The sequence below is a fragment of the Mobula hypostoma genome, chromosome 3 (assembly GCF_963921235.1).
Source record: "Mobula hypostoma chromosome 3, sMobHyp1.1, whole genome shotgun sequence".
NCBI classification, from domain to species: domain Eukaryota; kingdom Metazoa; phylum Chordata; class Chondrichthyes; order Myliobatiformes; family Myliobatidae; genus Mobula; species Mobula hypostoma.
This window is the reverse complement of record NC_086099.1, coordinates 221,919,084-221,931,334: the sequence shown is the minus strand read 5'-3', so window position 1 is coordinate 221,931,334 and position 12,251 is coordinate 221,919,084. Positions and strand designations below refer to the sequence as shown.

General features: G+C 39.5%; 1 protein-coding gene across 1 annotated transcript in view; it reads left to right on the top strand.

Annotated features, from left to right (window-relative positions):
• dlec1 (DLEC1 cilia and flagella associated protein) overlaps positions 1–12,251 on the top strand; it is a 202,899-nt gene that overhangs the window by 20,304 nt on the left and 170,344 nt on the right. The window contains exons 6-7 of the mRNA XM_063042432.1: positions 5,244–5,400; positions 10,440–10,556. Of these exons, the coding sequence (XP_062898502.1) occupies positions 5,244–5,400; positions 10,440–10,556 (274 nt within the window). The remainder of the gene's footprint in view (positions 1–5,243; positions 5,401–10,439; positions 10,557–12,251) is intronic.

Sequence of the window (12,251 nt, the reverse complement as noted above, 5' to 3'; positions counted from 1 at the left end):
TTCTCAGTGAAGGAAAAAGCTCTAGCTCACTCAACCTATCTTTATGTCAATGCAGCATCCTGATAAATCTCCAATACACCCTCTCTAAAGCTTCTACATCCTTCCTATAATGAGGTGAACAGACTGATCTCAATATTCCAAGTGTAGTCTAACCAGAGTTTAATACAGCTGCAACATTATCTCACAGCCCCTGAACTCTGTCCCCAACTAAAGAAGGCCAATACACCTTCTTAACAGTGCTATCAACTGAGGGGAGGAGATGGCAGCGCGACGCAGCGTGCGCAGCCGCTCCGAAATGATATCGTATTTGTTAAGTAGGTACCGTGCACAATCCTGATTTGATGGAAACAGACGTGAGAAGCACGGAGGAACATCTGGAGAAACTTCTGAAATGCCTGCTTCACTGCCGTTGCTACTGTGCTATCGAGAATCTCCTGAGGGGAAGGCCCCAGACGGTGCTGGGTGCTGGGTGCTGGGTGCTCGGTGTCAGAGGGCTGTCGGAGGCTCGAAGTTTTCGGAAGGACTCAAGAGTCGGCTCTGGTCGGGTGCTTCCAGGGTGCTGCATCGGCAAGTTTGCGGCCCTGGAGGTTCATGGCAGGAAGAGAGTTTCTTTTCTTTCTACCGTCTGCGTGAGATGATGGGACTTTCGAGAGACCTTGAGACTTTTTTTTACAGTGCCTATGGTCTGTTCTTGATCAAATTACGGTATTGCTTTCCACTGTTGTAACTATAGGTTATAATTATGTGGTTTTTGTCAGTTTTTTTTAGTCTTGGTTTGTCTTTGTTTCTGTGATATCATTCTGGAGGAACATTGTATCATTTCTTAATGCATGCATTACTAAACGACAATAAAAGAGGACTGCGTGTCCTCATAATCTAATCTAATAATCTAAACTTGTGTGACAACTCTGAGGGATCGACAGACGTGGACCCCAAGATCCCTCTGTTCCCCCACACTACTAAAAATCCTGCCAGTATTCTGCCTTCAAATTCCGTCTTTCAAAGTGAATCACTTCACACTTTTTTCAGGTTGGACTCCACCTGTTCCATCTCAGTCCAGCTCTGCATCCTGACAATTTCAGGATAGGGGTGCACTTGCTCCGGTTTACAGTACTTCATTGGTGCTGATGTTGAGTGGATTTAAAGCTTTGAGTTCCCAGGAGTAAACTTCGCTAATAGCCTATTCCCATTCAACCACTTGGTCACCATGGACAGGAAGTGTAGGAGGCTAACGGACCTCACTGATTTTTTTTTAATATAAATGTACCATAGAAATCATCCTGGCTTCTTCCCCCTTCCTTTCCAATCTTGATGAAGCTAGTGTCCCTTTCCAGTCAACGTTGGCCAGTTCCTCTCTCATGCCACTGTAATTTCCTTTACTCCACTGAAATACTGACACATTGGATTTCGGCTTCTCTTTCTCAAACTTCACAGTGAACTCAATCATGTTATGATCACTGTCACCTAAGGGTTCCTTCACCTCAATCTCTCTAATCACCTCTGGTTCATTACACAATACCCAATCCAGTACAGCCGATCCCCAGTGGGCTCAACAACAAGCTGTTCTAAAAAGCCATCTCGCAGACATTCTACAAATTCTCTCTCTTGAGATCCAGTGCCGACCTGATTTTCCCAATCCACTCGCATGTTAAAATCCCCCACAATTATCATAACACTGCCCTTCTGACAAGCCTTTTCTACTTCCTGTTGTAATTTGTTGTCCACATCACTGCAGCTGTTAGGAGGCCTGTATATAACTGCCATCAGGGTCCTTTTACCCCTGCGATTTCCTAGCTCAACCCATAAAGATTCTGCACTTTCCGATCCTATGTCACCTCTTTCTAATGATATAATATCATTTCTTACCAATAAAGCCACGCCACCCCCTCTGCCTACCTGCCTATCTTTCCAATACACCGTGTATCCTTGGATGTTCAGCTCCCAGAGACATGCAACCTTTAGCCACGTCTCAGTGATGGCTACAATATCATACCTGCCAATCTGTAGCTGTACAACAAGATCATCCACCTTATTCCTTATGCTGCGTGCATTTAAGTATAACACCTTAGGACCAGTATTTGATACTTTTTGCTTTGATTGCACTGCAACTTTATTGCACTGCAACTCATCCCAATGGCTACAAATTTACCCCATCACCTGCCTGTCCTTCCTGACATCTTTACTGCTCACTATCTTAGATTTATTTCTGTTTTCCCCCTCCTCCGCTCTGTCATTCCGGTTCCCATCCCCCTGCCAAATTAGTTAAACCCTCCCTAACAGCTCTATTAAACTTTCCCGCCAGGATATTGGTCCCCTTCGGGTTCAGGTGTAACCGATCCATTTTGAACAGGTCATACTTCCCCCATAAGAGATTCCAATGATCCAAGAATCTGAAGCCCTGCCCCCTGCACCAGTCTCTCAGCCACACATTCATCTGCCTGATCCTACTATTCTTGTCCTCGCTAGCACGTGGCACAGGTAGCAATCCCGAGATTACTACCCCGGAGGTCCTGCTTCTCAGCTTCCTTCCTAACTCCCGGAAATCTCTCTTCAGGACCTCCTCCCTTTTCCTATCTATGTCATTGGTACCAACATGTATCAAGACAACTAACTGGTTGCTCGCCCTCTCCCTTCAGAATTTTCTGAACCCGATCCAAGACATCCCATACCCTAGCACCTGGGAGGCAACACATCATGTGGGTATCTCTATCAGGCTCACAGAATCTCCTGTCTGTAGCATGGTAACTACTCTGCCTGAGAACACAAAAACTGGAGACGTCATGAAAACCAGCCTCCTTTCCAATAGGCCTATTTCAATTTCATTTCAGTTTTAGTTTTTCACTTGGGTCTTCCTTGTTTTGAAACTATAAAGGAATAAATTCCATGTTACCTTCTGCCCATTAGAAATATAGTAAATCCAGTCTGTCATGGCAAAAGGGTAGCATGTAAAACTTTATTGTTTTTTTTTGTTATGTTCCATGTTGTATGATGTACATTGGCAATTATGGTTTTTCCATAACCATGATTAACCTTGGCAAATTTTTCTCTCGAAGTGGTTTGCCATTGCTGCCTTCTGGGCATCTGGGCAGTGTCTTTACAAGATGGGTGACCCCAACGATTATCAATACTCTTCAGTGTTTGTCTGCTTGGCATCAATGGTTGCATAACCGGGACTTGCGATATGCATCAGCTGCTCATATGCTCCATGGCTTCCATATCATTCACCACCTGCTCCCATGGCTTCGTGTGACCTTGATCGGGTAGGGAGGGGGCTAAGCAGGCGCTACACCTTGCCCAAGGGTGACCTGCAGGCTAGCAGAGGGAAAGAGCTCTTTTCACCTCTACTTTTGGTAGAGATGTATCTCCACTCTGCCATCCAAAAATCTATATAAATTGGTGGGATGTAAAGCTATATAAATTGGTTAAAAACAGTGAAAAAATTGTTTTTGCAACTGTTAACACAATTTTTGGGTTTAGCATATTTACATTTATCAAATGTCTTCAGCCACCAGTCTTCGTGTCTGAGTATAAATTGTGGATTTAATTTGGAGTGCATTTTTGAACAATGGGTTCCTAAATGCTGTGAATCTCAGACCAGACAATGCTGATTAAAATTCATTTGGATGCCTGTGGTGTGGGTATGAATTGTGAGGTGTGAAGTTTGTGTGTAGTTCTAAAGAAAGCATTGTAGATACATTGTAGATACAAAGTTGTCCTTTGGTGTTTAGGATATAAAATATCGAGCCCCACATTGGGCCAGCCAGACCTTTTGACCGAAAGCGTCTTCATATGATGCCTTGTTTTGTTGAATAAAGAAGCTGCTAAATATCTACCAGTACTTTTCTCTGGTGACTTCTTTCACACAACAACATACACAATCAATGTATTTTATTGTATCTTTCAATGTACATGCGAGAAAGAAAGCTAATTTTTATATTTTTATCTTTCATCCATACAGATTATTTCATTACGTAGTACAAGGGAAAACAATAACAGAATGCAAAATAAAATGTTGCAGTTACAGAGAAAGTGTAGTGTAGGCTGACAATAAGGTGCAAGGTCTTATTGAGGTAGATTGCGAGGTCAAGAGTCTATCTTATTGTACTTATATGAGACCATTCAAGATTAAAGATTAAAAATGATAAAGATCTTTATTTGTCACATGTACATCAAAACTTACAGAGAAATGTGTTCAAACCACAAACAAGAGAAAATCTGCAGATGCTGAAAATCCGAGCAAAACACACAAAATGCTGGAGGAACTCAGCACGTCAGGTAGCATCTATGGAAAAAGTGTTGTTTATGCTAATAACTTTAATAACTCTTCTCACTGCTGCCATCAGTAAAAAGGTACAGGAGCCTCAGGACTCACACCACCAGGTTCAGAAACAGTTATTACCCCTCAACCATCAGATTCTTGAACCAAGGGGATAGATTCACTCAGCTTCACTTGCCCTATCATTTAAATGTTCCCATAACCAACAAACTCACTTTCAAGGACTCTTCATCTCATGTCCTTGATATTTATTGCTTATTATTATTACTTTATTTTAGTTTTTGCGCAGTTTGTTGTCTTTTGCACAATAGTTGAAAACCCTAGTTGGGCAGTCTTTCATTGATTCTGTTATGGTTATTATTCTATAGATTTATTGAGTATGTCCACAAGAAAACTAATCTCAGAGTTGTATATAGTAATATATATGTACTTTACGTGTATATGTACTTTAATAATAAATTCACTTTGAACTTTTTGAACCAACACAGTCCGAGGATGTGTTGGGGATAGCTTGCAAGTGTCGCTATGCTTCTTACACCAACATAGCATGCCCACAACTCACTAACTCTAACCAATAAGTCTTTGAAACGTGGGAAGAAACTGGAGCACCCGGAGTAAACCTACGCGGTCACAGGGAAAAATGTACATGTTTCTTACAGGCAGCGCTGGGAATTGAACTCTAATTGGTAATTGCTGACGCTGTAATAGTGTTACACTAACTGCTATACTACCTAAAATACTGTTTCACTTTTGTCTTTGAGGGAAGGAAATTTGCAGCTTTTATCTGATGTGGCTTCTGTATGTGTCTGCAGACTCATAAAAATTTTGTCGCCCTGAGAAAGGCATCTGGTCAAGGGCAATAACTGCCTGTCTTGCAAGTGATGCATGTACCGAATAAAAATAAATTGAAAGTCACCCATGTTAGTTTGTTGAAATATTTGAATTACTTCTGGTGGTCATTAACTAGATTAACGAAGAGTACGAGAGGCGAATCACAGAGGCTGACACTGTTGAGAAGCACATCATCCAGGCCCGAGCACGAGCTGCAGCAGCAGAGGAGAAGGCTCTGAACAGAATAAAGGAGGAGAGTGGAAACAGTCTTACATCAGTGGGATTGCCTCCAGGTAAAACCTTTCTGATCGCATAATTTCAGTAGTAAATAGAAACACGTAACACACATTACAACCCAATCCACTTTCCTTCTTTGGTTCCATACTCCAACTTGCTTTCCCAATCAGATTCCTTATTCTGTTGCCTCCACCTATCATCTCCCAGCATGATGAAGGGTCTCGGCCCAAATGTCTGCTGTTCATTTTGCTGTCCATAGATGCTGCTTATCTTGCTGAATTCCTCCAGCACTTTGTGTGTGTTGTTCAAGATTTCCAGTATTTGCAGAATCTCTTGTGATTATGACCTCCCAAGTCTCCATCTGTTTATTACCCTCTCCTCAACTGGATTCATCTATCACCTGCCAGCTCTTGCTCCACCCCTTCCCTTCACCTATTTATACTGGCTATCACTCCTCTGTCTTTCAGTCCAGACAAGGATCTCAACCCGAACTGTGTGGAGCATCCCCCCACAGATGCTGCCTGATCCACTGAGTTCCTCCCTTAGTTTGATTTCCAGTCCAGATGCCAGCATCTGCAGTCTCTTGTGTCTACTATTGTCTACTACTATCAACAAACTGATATTATGGGATTCAGAAATTTAGATACATGTTTCCTTTTCCCACTCACAGGACATGCCCTCTTCTCATTACTACCATTAGGGATGAGGTGCAGGAGCCTCATCATTCAGGAACAGCTTCTTCCCCTCTGCCATCAGATTTCTGACAGTCGATGAACCCATCAACACTACCTCACTATTCTGCTCTGTTTTTGCACTACTTATTTATTTTTTACATTTGTTATTGTGACTTACAGTAATTTTTTAACTTATTGCACTGTACTGCTGCCACAAAACAAATTTCATGACATATGTCATTAAAAATAAACTTGATTTCGATTCTGGTTCTGAGAGAAGTTTGTAGGGATATGGTCCTGGTGCAGGCAGATGGTCAGGATGGACAGGATGGGCCAAAAGGCTTGTTTCTCTGCTGTAGTACTCTATGACTTGTTTAGTTTTACTAAATCCATCTTTATGGGAGCATAGTGTGTGAAATATGGCCGTTGTGTTTCCTTCATTATAACACTGAGTATATTTGTACTTCATTGTGCAAATGCTATGTTCTGCTGAACATGGCACAGTGGCATAGTGGTTAGCCCAACGCTTTACAGTACAGGCAACTTAAGTTCAATTCCTGCTGCTGGCTGAAATGAGTTTGTATGTTCTCCCCATGACTGTGTGCATTTCTTCTAGGTGCTGCGGTTTCCTCCCACAGCCCAAACGTTTACCAGTTGGTAGGTTAGTTGGTCATTGTGAATGGTCTTGTGATTAGGCGATGATGAAAATGGGGGATTGCTGGGCAGCATGGCTCGAAGGGCCAGAGGGGCCTATTCTACGCTGTGTCTCAGTAAATAAAAAATAAAATAAATAAATGTATATTAATTAGGTATAATTAGAATGATGAAATGCTGAGGCTTTGTAAGGCAGTTGCAGTATTGTGAGCCGTTTTGGGCCCCTTATCTGAGAAAAGAGAAGGTTCACGAGAATGATCCTGGGAATGAAAGGGTTCGTGCTTGAGGAGCGTTTGATGGCTGTGGGCTGGTACTCGCTGGTGCTTAGAAAAATGAGGGGGGATCTCATTTAAAGTGGAGGTTTATAGATTCTTGATTAATAAAGTTATCAAAGTACAGGAAGAAGGCTGGAGAATGGGGTTGAGAGAGAAAATAAATTCGCCATGACTGAATAGCAGAGCAGACTCAAAAGGCCAAATAGAATAATTCTGGAACATAATCTATTACTATCATCTTCGATAGGAAGTCAATTAACCAAAACTAAGAGTCAATTCTATATACATGGTGATAAAACTGGGAAACTATTGGCTAATCAATTGAAATCGGCTTCGATTAAGCGACAGATTGTTCAGATTCATAAACAAGATAGCACTCTGACGGTTGACCATGATGAGATAAATAAATCCTTTCAAGAATTTTATACCTCCCTATATCAGTCAGAATTTCCTGATTATTCCACTATAATGCATGAATTCTTAAAGAAATTGAATATTCTAAATTATCACCTAATGAACGTTTAAAACTAGATGTACCTATTACGGTAGAAGAAGTAAAAAATGCTATTCTTTCGATGAACTCAGGTAAAGCACCTGACCCAGATGGATTTACAGTAGAATTTTTAAAACTTTTCTCTACTACACTGACTCCTTGGCTATGTAGAATTTTTAGGGATGCAGTAGCTATAGGTAAATTACCACAATCTTTTTATCAAGCTTCTATTTCCCTAATTCTTAAAAAAGATAAGGATCCTACTGAATGTGCATCTTACAGGCCTGTATCTTTGTTAAATGTGGATTCTAAGATTTTTTCTAAAATATTGGCAATGGGATTGGAGAACGTATTGCCTCAAATTATTTCTGCTGATCAGACTGGATTTATTAAAAATCGTTACTCTTTTTTTAATATTAGGAGATTAATGAACATTGTTTATACTCCTTCACCCAGAGCTCCAGAATGTGTCATTTCTTTGGATGCTGAGAAGGCCTTTGACAGAGTCGAATGGACATATTTATTTAATACCCTTGAGAAATTTAATTTTAGTCCGATATTTATATCTTGGATTAAATTGATATATCTTACTCCTTTGGCTTCGGTATTTACTAATAATCAAAGATCTCCCCTTTTTCATTTATTTCGTGGTACTAGGCAGGGTTGCCCTCTTAGTCCACTACTATTCGATATTGCCTTGGAACGGCTAGCTATTGATATTCGTGACTCCCCTAATATCTTTGGCATTACCTGTGGAAATGAGACATATAAATTATCATTATATGCAGATAATTAACTATCATATATTTCTAACCTGGGGAAATCCATTCCAGCAGCATTAACTCTGCTTGCTTAGTTTAGTAGTTTTTCTGGTTATAAATTGAATCTAGGTAAGAGTGAACTTTTTACATTAAGTATGCAGGCTCCCATTTATATATGTTCTCCATTCAGAGTGATTACTGATTATTTTACTTATTTCGGAGTTAAAATTACTAAGAGACATAAGGATTTATTCAAGTTCAACCTTTTACCGTTAATTAGTCAGGTCAAACAACTGATTACTAAGTGGTGCCCATTGTCTGTATCACTAATTGGTCGAATTAATGCTATTAAAATGATTATTTTACCTAAATTCTTATATTTATTTCAAGCGATACCAATCTTTATTCCTAAATCCTTTTTTGATATTATCGATTCTAAGATTTCCTGTTATATATGGCAGAACAAAAATCCCAGATTAAGTAAAAAGTATTTACAGAAGTCCAAGAAAGATAGTGGTTTAGCACTGCCTAACCTAAGATTCTATTATTGGGCAATTAATATTTGATATTTAATATTTTGGACACAAGATTGGAATATAACTCCAAGCCCACATTGGGTAAACCTTGAAGGCTATTCTGTACAAGGGTTCTCTTTGGCTTCCATTTTAGGAACTTCACTTCCTTTTGTATTATCTAAATTGAATAAACAAATGGTTAATCCAATAACTAAACATACATTACGAATATGGTTTCAATTTCGTAAATTTTTTGGTTTGAACAAATTTATATTATCAAGTCCTATTATATCTAATTTTTTTTCAACCCTCGGTTATGGACCAAGCCTTTTGGATATGGAAAACGAAAGGTATAACATGTTTTCGTGACTTATTTCTGGATAAATGTTTAATGTCTTTTGAACAGTTACCTAAGAAATTTGATTTGCCTAGATCCCATTTTTTTTGATATTTACAAATAAGAAATTTTTAAATACCATGCTGCCTACCTTCCCAACCTCATACCCTACTGATATCATCGATAAAATTTTAGGTTTAAATCCTCTTCAGAAGGGATTAATAGCATCTATGATATAACTATAAAATTACAGCCAGGTATATCTGATAAAATTAAAAATGAATGGGAATGGGAACTTCAACTTTGCCTACCTATAGAGAAAAGGGATAAAATTTTTCAATTAGTCAGTACTTCCTCTATATGTGCTAAACATACACTAATACAATTTAAAGTAGTGCATAAGGCCCATATGGCTAAAGATAAATTAGCCTGTTTTTATTCCCATATAAACCCTATTTGTGACAGATGTCACTCTGAGGTGGCTTCTTTAACTCATATGTTTTGGTCCTGTCCTCTTTTGGAAAAATTTTGGAAAGATATTTTTGATATTATCTCAACAGTTCTGTGTTTTGATTTACAACCCCATCCTATTACGGCAATTTTTGGATTGCCAGTGGTAGAACATAGATTTTTTATCCTCTTCAGCCTGTCGGATGATAGCATTTATTACTTTAATGGCCAGAAGATCCATTTTATTGAACTGGAAGGAGACCAATCCTCCTACTACATTCCACTGGTTTTCCCAAACTATATTATGTTTAAATTTAGAAAAAATTAGAAGTGACATTTTTGATCCTTGGGTTAAATTTGAAGAGACTTGGAAACCATTTATTCAACATTTCATATGATGTAATTTGACCTTTCCGAATCCTTCTTATTAACGTAAAATATATGAATAGAGGAGTGGAGTTGATGACATTATTGAATGCGTTCGATTTAAGATAATGGTCTAGCCTTGTTTTGTTCCGTTTGCTTTTTTTGGGTTTAGTATTTAGTTCTTTTTTTTTGTTTCTTTTAGGGGGTTTTCTTTGTATTTTTTTCTTTTTATTTCTTTTTTTCTCTATGATTAATTACATCATGAGTTTGGAAGTCTATTATACTTGTATTATTTGAAATCTTTTTTGTATATGCTTATTAACAATAAGATTATTCCAATCTCTCTGTATCAACATTGTTATTCTGTTTATAATTTTGGAAAATTAATAAAAAGATTTAAAAAGGAATAATTTTGCCTCTGTGTCTTATGGTCTTACAGCTACAGTATATCCTTTGTGTTGGATTAGTTTCTGTGATTGAGTTCCAGTTTAACACATACGAGGAGAAAGTTGTTTTCGACCAGGTATCATCTCCAATGCTAACCTTTCCTACTCTTCTACTTCCTTGTAGAGAAGTCCATGATTATGTGTTGTGTGGACAGTGAACTACTGAAGAAGCACAATTTAATCATTCCTGAGGATTATATCACAGAGGACCCAGTGAGGAGAAAAGCAGCAGTACCTGCAGGTAAAAAACAATGGGTTTCTCTGGGACTGACCCCATCAAATGGCAGCCGTGTAATTTCAAAGTTGCCTCTTGCCATCTGCCCCACCAGAATTTACGTTTGGGTGTGTTCTGTCTTAGTTTTGATGACAGGCTTGAATAATATCTGTGCTCTGACCTTGCTGAGTACTTGACTTGTGGTAAAAGCTTATTCCTGTGATTCATATCATGGAGCTGCCAAAAATTCCAGGAGAGTGAATCGCAATTTGCTGGAATTTTTTTATTGCTCTGAATGGACTTTCTTGAATCATCACCGTTTTCTGCATGCCATGAGAAACCTTGGAAGTTAATTCTGTTAATCCATTCGGTGGTTTACTGAGATGCCAAGTGGAGAAATGAGTTGGCTCCCACATACGATCTTAACAGACAGACTGATGTGATGTGAACAATGGTTTTATATTCTCTGCCACAATTTAAGAAGAATTTAAGTTTAAGGGGAACATGAGGGAAACATCTTCACTCAGAGGATCACAAGAGTATGGAATAAGCTGCAGTGTAAGTGGTGCATGCAAGCTTAATTTCAATGTTTTTAAGAGAAGTTGGCACAGGTATATGGATGGCAGAGGTATGGAGAGCTATGGTCCAGGTATACGTCGATGGGACTAGGCAGCTTAAATGATGCAGTACATACTAGATGGGCTGAATGGCCTGTTTCTGTGCTATACTCTCCTGTAACTCTACAACTGCATATTGTGTAGGGTAATCTAATTGGTGGAAGCATACATAATTCATAATCACCAACATTGGGTTGAGGTTCACTTTAGAGGCCCGTCTGACATGATGAGGTAATTATGTAAAGGACTTTTAATGTGTTTTGTGTTCAGTTTTTTGATGTTCAATAAACAAGTTGCTATGATTTTTATTAAACATAAAGCATCTCTGCCAGTTTATTTGTGAAAACTTACACTGGTGAACCTGATGCTCTAGAACAATTCCAGAGTTATTGAACATGTCGACCAATGCAGTTGCTTTGAAACTGCTGGAGTTTTGGGAGCAAATTGCCAAACGGTTGCTCTCCTTGCCCGGCCTCGGTGATGCTAAGCCATCAGAGCTAATGGACCACATGCTGTCTCTTCTGGGAAATCACCATCCTTGTTTTATTTTCAAAGAACTCTTCATGCAGCAAATGGCTGATCAAATTCACGTAGCCCTCACTAATGCACCCGTGAAGGACTATAGGGAGCTTGCTAAAATGGCTGATAGTCTACATTCAACTAGGCAATAGTGCATCATTCTTCCTCCTTTCTTTACTTCAATAAGCCTGGTTAGCAAGGCCCCCAACACAAGGACACCTGTGTCTGTGAAGTAGTCGATGCCAGGCCTGTGTTTTTACCATGCTTGCTTTAGTACGAACTCTAGGAAGTGCAAACAGCCTTGCAGTTTTGACAGTTCCAGTGCATCGAGACTTCAGAGGTCTGTGAACACCAGGGGTTCCAACTGCCAAGGTCGCCTACTGGTCATTACGGACATCCTTTCAGGGCGATGTTTCCTGTGTGACACGGGCCCTCAGGTGAGTGTGCTGCCAGCAGCACCTACAGATGAGAAGGCAAAGAGCAATGAAACCTTGCTGGATGCTGCCAACAGCAGCAGGATTTAGACCTATGGGACATGACGGGTGACACTCTGCTTCAGGGGGCGACATTACACATGAAACTTCGT